General features: G+C 45.1%; 1 protein-coding gene across 5 annotated transcripts in view; it reads right to left on the bottom strand.

The window, feature by feature from the left end:
- PHACTR3 (phosphatase and actin regulator 3) overlaps nt 1–13505 on the bottom strand; it is a 100436-nt gene that overhangs the window by 16224 nt on the left and 70707 nt on the right. For all 5 annotated transcript variants that reach the window (XM_088175203.1, XM_014873946.2, XM_088175204.1 and 2 more), the window contains exon 8: nt 12035–12188. In XM_088175203.1, coding sequence (XP_088031329.1) covers nt 12035–12188 — 154 coding nt within the window. The remainder of the gene's footprint in view (nt 1–12034; nt 12189–13505) is intronic.

The following is a 13505-nucleotide window of genomic DNA, read 5'->3' as shown; positions in this document are numbered from 1 at the left end:
CCAGCAGAAACCAAGAGCTGGGTATGACCTGGTCACACTGTGCAGGTCACTGAAAATGGTTAATAACATTCACTGTAAAGCAATAGTTTGTTGTTTGTTTTGGTTTTTTTTTTCCTCCTTCCCTCTGAAAAAGGAATAAAACTCTGGAGCCCTGTGTTCCTGCAGAATGAAAAAGCAAAAAGCAATGCTACATATCTCAGACTTGGGCAAATTGAGAACATTGTAGGTTTGATGCTTCAGGACAGGCAAACAAAAGCAATCATATAAATCCCAGGGTTTTAGTTCTATCTCACTATGTCTTTATTACCATGATATCATTTTAAATAAAGACATCTGCCACTGCTGAAATGATACTAAAATCAACTCTGATAGCAACTGCATGAGCAGCAGGAGGGAATCTGAAATGACCAGCAGACAGAGGCAAATCTCAGCCCAGTGTGGGGACTGCCACTGACCCGAGACTTTCCTGTCCTAGTGACAGTTGCATACTCCTGGCTACTTACTGCGTTGTGATAATAAAATAAGGAAAGGGAGGGAAAAGGTAAGAAAAGAAAAAAGCTAGTTTTTAACTCCACTGTATGAACAGTCCCTAATACAGCATTTGTGCCCGTTCTTCTCCAGGGAGGCTGAGGCTGGCTTGTCAGCCACTTTTGCACCCTGTACAAAATGAAATGTCTGTAGGCTCATGATTCAATTTCCTGGGAAGCCAGGAGTGCAATTTCAGCCGTGGCAGTCAGTGAGGACAGGCATAGGATGGCAGAGAGACATATCAGTTTGGTCTGTAGCACTAGCTCCATTTCAGAGAGCAACAAATAGAGCTATTGTCCATGGACAGAAGTGTCCCAGAATGTCCTGGCCTCAGCTGGGATGCTCAGGGCTGCACTAAGATCCTGCAGTACTGTGCACTTAATCCATAAACAGCTGCCCCTACAACAGATGCCACTGCAATGTGCCAGTGTGGGATTGGGGTCACTGGAAGAATCCACAGCTGGATTTGCAGAGACAAAGTATTGGTGTGTGTGGGCTGTCAGCTGTGTGTCAGTTCTCCTCCCCACCCTCACTCGATGCAGAACGATTTGAGAATGGCCCTTCTTGCCATGAGCTGCTGGGGATTTCCCCATGAGGAGTGACTTCTGGAAAACACCCTTCCCTGTCACCTGGAGGTGTGTACCAAGCACCCTTTGGCAGTCTGCAAAGTCTGGGAGGTGACAAATAAACCTCTGCGAGGTGCCTTTGCCCTCTGTAAGGAGCAGTGTGATTTACCCCAGAGCCAGGGGCATCCAGCTGTGTGAGCTGTGAACCTCCTAACCCAGCAGCTCCAAGCAGGAGGGGACATGCTGTGGCACTTTTTGCAAACTCCTTGTAGTGTCAGGCTTAATGCCAAAGAGCAGCTTTCTTAATTACTGAAGTAAATCAAGGCAAATGCAGCGCTCTCTGAGTAGTTTGTGTAATCCCTGAAGGAAAAACCTAAATGACAGCAATTTCTGAAGCTGCAAACGCTGCTGGGACAGGCAGGCCGTGCTGGGAGCGTGTGTGTGGCTGCACACCTGCTCCCAGACTGCAGGAATCTCTCTGGGAACGCTCCCCCTGGCAAGGCAAGTACTTTCTAGTTCTCGCCTGTCACTCACCCACAGAGCCTTGCCAAAAGCATGGGATCTCCCTGCCTTCAGACAGCATTTCACCATCTGCTGTACAATTTTCTGTTCCTCTTGTGCACAGTATCGTTGGCCCAGCATTTTCCAGGACAGAGTTAGACCAACAGCCTTGCCTCACACTGTCACTAACCTTGGCCAGAGCCACATCAGCCTTTGCCCACAGCAGGCTCTGAATCCTGCTTTTTACTGCACTCCCATTTATTTGCTTTTAATATTTTGCCTCTTTCAAAATCTCTCTTGAGGTTATCTGTTTATTTCTCAATACAAAGAGCATTCCTGCTCTTAGTGCAGAGTGAAATGAGAAATTCCATTGACAGCTCCAAGAAGTGGCCCAAAAAATCTGTGGGGGTGCAAGCCCTCTGCTCTCAATAATTATCAATTTTGTAGTTCTTTCACCAGCAGCTCTCACAGTGCTCTGCAAAGCTGGTCTGTGTGGTTATCTCTGTTGTACAGAATCGGAGAATATGGCAAACTGTCTTGTCTGAAAAAACAGATTTGCCGCCCCTCTGGGAATTTATTCACTTCCTTCTGCAAGTGGTGTTTCAGTAACTCTGTTTTTCTTTGTTTTTTAAATTGGACAGGGTGAGGAGTATGACTTGTCACTCGATGCCACTAAATGTAACACTGAGCATTGCAGCCAGGCTAACTTACAGGAAAATACAGGCAAGATTTGAGTTTTAAAATGTCAGGCTAACTTACAGGAAAATATAGGCAGGATCTGAGTTTTAAAATGTCATCCTCATATTCTGTCTGCTCTTCCCCAAAGTTTTCTGGGACCCTCCTGAACTTTGTTTAGGATCCTGTGTTTAGTTATGGTCACAAAAATCCAAATAGAATTTGCTGGCAAATTTCACACAGAACAGAATATTCTGATCTTCTGAAATCCGGGTTCCTCAACTGAATAAAATGTAAGAATTCCATTAAGTAACGTCATGTTTGGGCGTTGCAGCCGTGGTTTGTTGTGGTACAACATGCCCTGTCTCTCACTGACAAAGCTCAAGGCTGCCACACAAAACCTCCGAGTGTTCTTGGAAAAGGATTCCATTGTGCCACCTCCGCGATTGTCCTTGGAGCTGTTCCCTGCCCGAGGAGGGACTGCAGGCTGGGGACGGCCAGGCAGAGCTCTCAGAGCTCCAACAGCCCAGGCTCTGTGCACACCCTCCCTCACACCCTGATTTTCTGCCTTTTGCAGCTGATGCACGGCAAGTCACAGCACTGCAGTGCTGGGCCTCTCCTCCACCAAAATTCCCTGCTAAGCCTCAGCCTCCTGCCCCATCACCCCTGTGCACATAAGCCTGGCATTTCCACACACATCGTTCTCTGTTACCTTTTTTCTTTATGGTGTAAACAGGCTGATAAAGGGATTTCTGTAAGCTTAACTGCACAACGCCCATAAATATAACTTTCTTTACCACATCAGTCCTGGTTTGTTTAACCTTTTCTTGAGAAGGAGGATTTTTTTTCCCCAGCTGGGTGGTATTTGGAAGTGCTGCAGCCACTCCCAGTGATGATTATAACAAGGCTGCAGTGTAGCCTGGCCAGAATGTGGCTTTTGCAGACATCCTCAAATTAGGCTGCTCTCTGTGCAACAGGCCAGCTGCTTTCTGCAGAGACTGCTGAGGGGGCCTGGCTTTCATTTTTTTAACATAATTTCTGAGAAACTAATGAAGTATTAATTCATTCAGAATTTAATTTGCTTAATGAATATGATAATCTCAAGCATATGACACTGGTGGTTCATCTGTGAGCAATGTAGTCTTGGTTTTGAGAGGGTTTTTTTCTGCAGTGAGGCACTTGGGTTTTATTCTGCTCTTTGTTTCTTGCCTGAGTAGTATTCTGTATAGTTTTAAGAAAACAAAGTAACTGACGCATCTTTGCAGAACAATGGACTAACTAGATTGCAGTACCTGTTTCTAATGTGATTTAAGACTCAGATTTTGCCAGCCTGGTGGTTCTTGTTTCCCAGTTGCCTTGATATCCTCTGCATAAGTGGACTTTCAACAGGAGGAGGTCCTCAGCCTCCAAAGGTGTGGTCCATTTCTTCTTAATTCCACTGGATAAAACCATGAGCATGGATTGATAAACCTGGGAGTCCCTGTTTTTGTTTGTTTGCTTGTTTTCTGGTGTGTTACATGTGAGAGCTAAAGGAAAAGACAGAAGAGTGCTTTTCAGGAGAAAACAACTCTCCAGACTCTGGGGAGGTCAAGGAAGTGTGCTGGCCACTTGGATGAGTTAATTATCCTGAAAAGCACATACTGAAGGAAACTTGCAGTTGCAGCTGACTCAAGCTCCCAAGACCTGATTATACAACTGCAGCTTGCTAGGTGGGCACAGGCAGTGGAATCAGAAAGACAGAGCCATGTTTTAATAATTGATACAATTGCACATCATCTATTGAGCAGTGGTTGGGGAAAATCAGTGACCTTCTGTTCTGACCTGTTTTCTCTCCTTCCCCCACTTTCTATTTTCTAAATACTTATTTCTTTCATTCTTCTCCCTCTCTCACTTTCTCTGAAGTTATTTCAAACACATAGAAACTGTGCTAGACTGACCCAGTTTTTTTCTATATGAAAGCAGCAAGCCCAGGCCTCTGATTCCTGGAGGAATTGAGATCCTGAATGAACCAGGCTACAGAAGTTGTGCTCAGAGCTGCAGGAGGAGGGAACTGTAGTAACTCACAGAATCTGGTAAACCAGAAACTGCAGGGTATGAATTGCAGTTTCCTTGGATCACATGTACTGAGGCAGTTTTCTTGGAAGAGAGCCCAAAAATATGATCAAGTTCTTCATGAGAATGTACATCTGGGAACCTTCCCTGTAAAGCAGGGATCACTCAGTGCTGTGCCCCCAGGGACAGTGTGTGTGTGCAGTGAGGAGGTCTTTTCTTCTCCAAACCAAACTACATTTCAGATTTTGTGAGAGAAGTGACTATTTAGGTATTCTGCTGGCAATTCACTGCAACAGTCATGGTGACACTCACTCAGTCTACCTACAAATTTGGTTAAGTTTAAAAGGCATGTGGGAGGAGAACCAACACAACATCTAAACTTTACCCCTCTTCTTTTCTCAAATGCTTTCAAGTGGCACCTCTGAAATGGATGTGTTAAAAAACATGCAGCCAAACCCCTTTCTGGCTGAGACTCTGCTTACACAATAGTTCACAGCCTTTCAGATACACAGTGTCCATCCCATCTGGCTTCTGTTCCTAATAAGTGAAGTAAGTGCTTGGCTTTAAGTGCAGAAAACATTTCTCCTGAATTTCATTAATAGATCTAACCCAAAAAAGCATAATCCTAAATCCTCTCAGTGACACAGTGACCATGCATATACAAAGTGAGGGCTGGCACTGTGAATGCCTGAATCTCTCCCTGCCCAATCCTTGGGTTTTCAGGAGCTCACAACCGTCACAGCACCTTGTTCTGGTCAGGTTTTCATCCCACAGCAGCACAAATCACTGTGACAACCAGAGCAGCTTACTTTGGTCTCTATCGATTAAGCTCTGCAAATTAAATTAAAGCAATTTCTTTCTGTAATTACTTGTACTGCAGACCCACACGAGCTCAAGGACCTGAATCATAATCCCGTGTAAGGTGAAGAATTACAGACTATTACTGGCATTTTATGCATTTCCTCTTTGCTTTATGACTGCTTGTCACACCACAAGGGTAGAGCCCAGATCTTCAGGCGTGTGGAGGTGCCCAATTTCTGGGAAGGGATGAGCTGAGCATGTGCTGCTGGTAGTGGGCGGGTTGGCAGGGCAAAACAAGTGCACTGTTTTCTTCCCAAAAAGGCTTTTTCCTAACTCAATGACACTTGCTTAAGCAGTTTTCTTGTGAGTTTATTTATGTGGTTATGCTGCCCTGTGATACTTACGGCTTTCTGCACTCTGATTTTTTTATTTCTGGTTTCACTTGTGCCACTTACGCCAGATCTATTCGAGGAATTGACTCTGTGTCCCAGAAAAGGGCCTGTATATTCCTATCTGTGTTTCCACCTGCTGCTCTGCTCTTCTCTTGCCTGCTGTGCTCTGACCTGCTGCCCTTGCCTTCACTGTGCTGTGGAAAACAGGTTTGATTAGGAATTCCCAGCACTGGAGCCGGGGAAGTAGAACAGAGCAGTGTAAGGAGATAGTGTCTTCCCAGAAGACAATCTTTAATCAGCTGTGCTCTGTGAATTTGGAACTTCATGTTGTTGCCTGGCAGAATTTACTGCCTCTGCAGTGATAGTGCCTCATGTTTGCACAAATACCCCCCATTTTCAGCAGGAGGTGCATGCTGAATGCTCAGCAATACAGGCCTGCACTTGGAGCACCTCTGGGTCGTGTGGTCATGTTCAAACCAGAGAGTAACCCAGGACTAAGGCAACCGTGGTTCAACCCATTATAAATGAATTAATGTGTTCAAAAACGTTTGCCAGACGAGCTGTGGGCTGGCCTGAGACAGCAAATTGCTCATTCTGGTTCAGCTGCAGATCATGGCTCTTGCTCAGAGCCGACTGGCTGCTCCATAATTAATTGTGCAAATGCTGCTGAAGCAAGGAAGCAGCTCTGGTTCAAGAGCTGTCCAGAGGGCCTGGTATGATCACACACTCAGGGGCTCAGGTTTACTTGCCTACCAGGGATTGGTGTTAGTGAGGTTCATTCTATTCTTGGAGTTTAATACCAGAAAGGGAACAAACCTTTCTCAGTCCTTTAGACAAGAGGACAGCGTAGTGAAGGTACAGCATGTACAGATGCACTTGAACCCTCTCTAATGCTTTATTTGAACTGCACTGCAGCTTACTTGGGTTTGAAAAGCCATGTAAACAGGAGGCTGAACTTACTCATTGCTTGGAGACCTTAATGACACTTGAGTCTTCTCCCTTTCCTCCTGACTTTTACCACTGAAGGCTGTCTCAGGAACTCTGGCAGCAAGCACTAACCCCCAGCCCCTTGACCAGGCCAGTGCTGCCTGTCACTGTGTTCACAGCCAGGTTTCCAGCTCTGTGCCACTGCCTTGACACCAAGGAATAGCACAGGGAATATTAATGCCTTGGGATATGGACTTCTTAATCCTGGAGGCAACACCAAAAAAAAAAAAAAATCTCAGCTTCACTTCCACATTGTTCTTACTGCTCCCCCCGCCATCCCTCACAATATCTTTATTTTCCATAGCCTGAAAAGCAGACCCCATAACTGAAAAGGGGCAAACCATTAAAAAAAAAAATCCCCAAATCCTCACTGAGCATCCTAATAAAATCCTGCAGGCCTGAGCAGGTCTGACAGCAGCCCCCAGCTGGTCCTGCTGCCAGCATCACGTCTTGCTGGAGCAGAGTGAGGAGACTGGAGACTCCCTGGGCTCCCACACGCCCACAGAATTAAATCCTGGCTCTATATTTAGCTCCTGGCTCGTGTGAGGAGCTGAGCCTTGCACACACACCCACGCTGCTACTGCTGAGGTTATTTTCAGCATCAGCGAGATGGTTACCTGCATGGTTCCTGCCCAATAATGAAATGCATTAAATTGTACACAGCTAATTAGTGCTGACAGCTGATCTGTTCTTTGTACATGCCCCCCTGCCTTTCTGTCTCTGGAATGAATCTGTGTCAAGCCTTCCCAGCCTTCTGAAATTAGGGCACTTCCCTGGTTTTTAGTCCAGTGACCGGGAGTTCGAGCACAGTTGGAGATTCATCAAAAAAAAAAACCTTGCTAATCTCCAGGTAAGCTTAGGCTGGGCTCAGTTCAGCATCTCCTAAACTTCTGCATTAAGGCTACCAGTAGTTTGTACATGTACAACTACTTTTTTTTGGTCAATCTAAACAAAATGTTCCCCAAAGTTCTGTGTGTTCTGCCCAGTTCCCTGCTGAATGTCTCAGTCTGAAGGGCTGATGCCTTTTCAGTGAGCAAAGCTGCCCTGAGACATTTCTATGGAGAAGTGGCACTGGATGTGCCGTCCTTGGGAAACATGGTACAGCTTTTGTGCTCTCAGGAGGTGAAACTGTCTTTGTGAGTGCTCTGTGCTGAGCTGTGGTGCTGTTTTGCTTTTAGGCTGCCAGTCTGCAATGCTTTTTGCTTGGTATTGTTCTGTCTCCAGCAGCACTGTGAACTTCACACTCTGTTACCTGAGGTACAAAGCAGGGTCTCCTCTGGGTGTGCTTTTAGCTACATCTGCATCTCCTGGGTGAGTCAACGTGAAAATGCTTCTCCAAGAAGCTCAGGGCAGCACCACAACTACAGATTCCAGATGTGGTAACAACTGAAGAAAGATGCCTTCTCTTCACTTTTTGTTGCCAGGAAACCTTGGCCCAGCATCATCCACCTACCCAAGCCAATGTTTTCAACGTGGTAAAGATCAGCTTTAGGTGCTCAAGTTTTGCTTCCTCTCTGTGTACAAAAACCCTTTGTTCTTCCTGTCTGACTCCTCTGCCCACGTTTCTGTATTTAAAAAGCTGTCCCCATCATCTTTTAAGTGGCACTTCACATATTGTGTGTACTTGTACAAATACCAGAGGAGGTGAAGCAGCACATGAAGTGACTATTAGTAGTATAATCTTTTCCAGGAATTCGTATTTTCATTGAGACATTAAGTTATACTGGAGTGTCTTTAACCGTGGTTATATTCTCAAGAAGCACGAGCCACTTAGACACTTCAAACATTAACTTTCTAAACAGATACCAAATTTAATTAAACAGCCTTTTCCTGAGTCACCCTTCAGTCTAGCAAGTCTTTCACACCCCCAGGTTTCTGCTGAAACCCCTGCTAGAACAAAAGTGTGCCTGTGAAACAGGAAGAAGATATTGCAAACAATTGTACTTGCAAATGTCTTTTCTACCTCGTGCCACAAAGAGCTCTCAGTTCACCGAATTCCATCGAGGGCTGATTATCTGTGCTCTGAACACATAATAATGGAACCAAGAGCTGTTGGGAGCCCTGTTGCCTAATGCACACTAGAGTATTCCAAGTGTGCACCGTGCTCTGGAGCACTGGGGATGCATGGATTAGTAAGAGAAGCACTACAGCATAGGGAAAACTGGAATACTGCCATTTTGGAGAGAGGAGGAGGGAAAAGTCCATGTTTCCACGGCAACAAGTGGTAGATTAAATTGGCTGGGAGCACGAAATACAGGAAATACACTTTTCAAAAGCAGCGATGCACATAAATGAATCCTGGAATCTCTCCTCACACTGCCATCAGTCAATAATAAATCTGAAGTCGGTAGATTTGCACTGCTGTAAAAGTAGAATTTGTCTCAAAATACAGAATTTCCCAATCTCTCTTTTGAGATGGAATGAGTGGGAAAGTGAATGAAAATAGGGGTTTTAGCTTTGACTTTATAAACACCCATCAGAGTGATAGGAGGGAGTTGCTCTTCTCAGCAGGTTCACAGCTGAAATGTGTTACAACCAGAACCACTTAAATAATACAGCGGTTTTGAGAGGATGCTATTCTTTTGTCTCCCCACTTTAAAAGCTAGATAAACACCATTATTTGGTGTATTTTGCACATTATCTTTGTCAGTACATCTTTCCCTCCAAAGTACAGAGCGAGGCTGTGTTAGCTGCGGGGCTGAGGCAATTTGCTAGACAGCTACAGACCATCAAACCCCTGCAACTGTGCTGAAAAATATCGATCCTGTTAACAACTGCCTGGTTATGTGCCATTCTTATGCAGTCAGCCATTGACTTGCTAATCTGCCCATGGATCATTCTTTGTGCTAAACACAGATCTATAGGCTGATGGTACACTGGATCTGTGATTTGCTGTTACAATTGCAGCAGCAGCAGCAGCAACGTAGTGCTCTTTTCTGCACAGGTAGTGGCAAAGCCCTGCAGAGAACAGACATTTCCACTGGATCCCTTCTCCCAGGCAGCACTTCCCACCCCAGCACTACATTCCTTAGCTGCAAACCTCTAAGTTGTCACACAGAGACTGTGCTGCACAAGTACCAGTGAAATGAATGAGTGCAAACACCTCAAAAGCTCATCCAAGAATTTCACTCTTCCCAGTTTGGTTTCATTTCCACACCACAGCCAGGCTCTCCTCTGAGTGTAGGCTCTGAGGTGGCCTGGGTTTCGTGGGGTGAGTCCTAGTCAGAAACTCCAAAGGGATATCTCTACTGCTTTGGCTCTTTGGCCTTTGCCAGAATTCATTTTTACTTTGTTGGTTGGCTGTTGAGTTTTTTGAACACTCACTTGCTTTTCGTGGTGTTGTAAATATTTTCCTGCATTCATCCACCACCCGAGCTTGTTTGCACGGTCATGTTCTATTCTGGTGGATGAGTTAAGAGCTGAGCTGAGCTCTGCCAGCACATATGTGCTGCAAGTTGTGTGGGAGACTGCTCCCAATCTGTTTTGCCTTTCCTGGCTATTCCAGCAATCTCTGCGCCGTCTGTTCCCCGAAATGCTCTCAATCTTCCCCGTTCCGGGAAGAAGGAACCAAATTAAGGCCTGACTTCCAACACTTGGAACAAAGATGGCTTTTAGCCATCCTCTAGACATCACCAGTGACACTTGGTGGGCTGCACCCCAGATTGCTGCATGAGATCACAGTAGGCAGGGGAGGCTCCCTTAGCTGCATTCACCTACACACAACAGATTTCCTGTGTCCTGGTGGTGACCAGCCCCTCTCACTGTCCAGCAGCGTCCTCTACAAGTCCTTGTACTGACATTTGACTCTAGGGGTGCTTCCCTTACAATATTTCTTTAGGCTCATTATTAAGCAAGACAAACAGTAAATGGAAATAAAGGGTTAAAGGCTGTAGTTCCATCAGACCTTTCACACTAAGAGAAGTCAGGCAGAGCTGAAAAGAGATGTGACCTTCTAGGCATTTCAGCAATATGAGATGGGGCTGGATATGACAATCTTCTCATTCAGTGAATAGTTTGATGGTTGAACTTGGTTTTAAGGATGCAGTGGGGTGGAAACCATTTTTTATGTATTTTAGAGAAATCAAATTAGGCTCTTGATATATGAAGAGATCTCATGAGTTACTGAATGGCCAAAACAATGGAATTAATGATATTGGGGTGCAATGTGAGGTATTTCCCTGAAACGTATGCACAAGGCCAGGATGATCAAGGCTCATCTTTGCTTCCTAAGGTGATGGGTATTGATAGGATACACCTATGATCTGCTCTGGCTGTAACTCTTGGAACTCAATGCACATTGTAGGGGGATCTTTTCTGCTTGTCTGGATGTGCATGTTTCCAGTGACAGGGTCTGCCACCTGCACTGAGATGTGCAGCCCCTGGCACAAAGCACTGCTCCCCTTTGGGTGCAAAGTGCTGCTGTGCAGGCACTGAGACTGCAGGGACCAGAACTCCATCTCTGCTGCTGCAAGGGCACCATGGAGGGCACCCCAAACCTCCTCTGTGTTCCCTCAGCAGCTTGTTCCTTAGCTGAGGGCAGAGATGTTCTCCTCCATAAACTCTGGTCCATTAGGACTTGTGCTCTGATCCACACATTTATTCTCATTCCTTGTCCCCGGAGGTAAAGTTTAATCAAAAGCATGCACATGAATGAGTTAGTCTAAATATCAATAAATGTTTCTTTCAGGAGAAGCTTGAGATATTTAATATTTAATAAGCCTTGAAAATGAACTCTATTCATGTTTCCCAATTTGATTCCAAGCATTTTGGCGGTGAGCAGTGCTCGCTGTCCCCGTGTGGGCAGCACAGCACAGATTATTTAACAATCCACTTTGTCTCCTCTAAAATATTCATGTTTGCAGATATCCAAATGCAGCTCTTAAAAAAGCACACACAAAACCCAAATGGTGCAGTCTGAGTCTCCCAGTTACCTTCAGTCTTTGCTTTAGGTTGCACATTAGTGATGCTGTTTCTCTCCCAGCTCTCCCCTGTTGCCCTGGTTACTGATCAAAACCAGAACATCCCTGCTGTTCCTGCAGCTGGACTTACACAGGCACCTTCCTCAGGTGAGGGCAATGCTGCCTTAAGGCACCAGTGCAGCAGCTTTCCCTCGGGTAAGCAAATATGCAGCTCTAACAATTGCCTTTATCCTCACATTCAGCTAGAGCTGACAAAGCCAAATCTGGTTGATAAATAATTGTACTACTATTTTTGTTAAAGCACTGGGGTTTCTGGAGGACCTCCAAATCTTGATTGCAGCAGCAGAGCTGCAGGTAGATTTGGCAGGATTTTGTCTCCCAAATTGACTTCTATCTTGTTTTCCCTTGAAGTCAAGGCAATCCTAACTGAAGAGAGAGTTAGGACTTTTTCTCCTGTGGCTGATTAACAGCTGAAAATGCACTGTACTGCTTTGTGGATGGTTCCCTGCAGCCAGTGGACCTGGGGGTGAGTGGCAGTGCCTCATCTGACATTGCTCAGAGGATGCTCCCTTGTAAAAGGAGGCTCCTCCCTGTTCCCATTCACAACACTTACTTTGAGAGTTTCATTTCAATTTGCTGCCGGATTTCCTGTCTTTCCTCATCTGTTCTCCTTGGGAAAATATTCCTGTCTTCCAGCTCCTGCTTACTTGGTCTGTTCCGTAGTTTTACTGCCAGCAGTTCTTTCTTGCATTTTCTTGGCAAAGTACCTGGGACATGCATTGAAAGGAAAGTTATTAGAAAGGCAGCTCCTGGGGATGAAACAGGAACTTCTGGAGAGCAGGAATGGCACAGAGTGACAGTGATCTGTGTGGTGCTGTGCAGGGAGCAGTTGTACACATTAATGTCAGAAAGCAGCACTACAGCTGAGCAGGGCTCAGACACAAAACCACTGCAAATGCAGAGGGAATATATTCCTCAGGGCATGCAGGAACTGAGTTAAATCTTTGTTTCATCTTGGGAGCATGGTGTGTAATAAGAGGTTAATTTGTTTTGGTTCTTTTTTGCTTTAAAGGGTTTGGGGTTTTTTTAAATTTAATGCTTCACCTTTTCTAGAGAAGGTCACCTCATTTTTAAAGAAAATGACATTTAATTGGTATTATTTTTGGCATTTGAGATAGGATTAAAGTCTATTTTTTAAAGGATGCTCTGGAGGTTGGCAAGATTCTAAATCCTAAATAGGTTCTCATTCTCAAATACTGAGGTTTTATTTGCTAGGGATCTATGGACCTCCATTATTATTATCACTACTGATCTCAAATTTCTTTATGCAGAGGGGAGGAGCCTGTACAATCTCCTTCCCACATTTACCTGTTGGAAAGAGTGGGGCAGAGTAATTTTGGTATCCCTGTGTGAGCAGTGAAAAATCTCTTGGTAGTTGCATTGATCTAAAGTTAAACTTTTCAGAAACCATAATCAGCTCAAAACCCCTTTCTGGAGCCCAAATGCTGTGCCCTTATTTAGCACCTTCCTTGAAATGCTCTCACAGTCTGTTGCAAGCATTAATTAAATTAAAGCACACAGCTCTGCCTAAAGTAGCAGATATACATTTAACAGATGGGCAGGGAAGTTAAATGACTTGGCTGCTGCCACAGGGAGCCTTCTGCTAACTGAATATCTGACTCCATCAGAAGCATTTGGCTCACAAAGCCACAGACTTGGGACTCTGACAGGGTTTCTCAAGCCTCCACCACGCTGGGAGTGAGTGCAGAAGACCCAACAGAATTCCTGCTGGAAACAACCTGAAGGACACTCAGAGCTAGAAAAATCCCTGCACACATTCCCAGTTTCACCTGGATATTTTAAAGAGGTCCTAAGAGGAATTTGGCCATGTCAGAGATCCAGACAAGGAGCTCTGTGTGCCCACGGGAGCTGCTGCAGTGTCCCAGGGCAGGGCACCTTGGGGACATGGAAAGTGATATAATCTATAGGATTTTTGTCATTGACTTTAAAGGAAGCTGGGTCAAAATCCTCCTTAACAGTGTCAGCTCCCTCTGTCAATCAAAGGTGGACTGTTCATAACGAAA

This window comes from Sturnus vulgaris, chromosome 17 (assembly GCF_052056855.1).
Source record: "Sturnus vulgaris isolate bStuVul1 chromosome 17, bStuVul1.hap1, whole genome shotgun sequence".
Classification (NCBI taxonomy): domain Eukaryota; kingdom Metazoa; phylum Chordata; class Aves; order Passeriformes; family Sturnidae; genus Sturnus; species Sturnus vulgaris.
The sequence above is the reverse complement of the archived record's forward strand: the minus strand, read 5'-3'. Positions and strand labels throughout refer to the sequence as shown.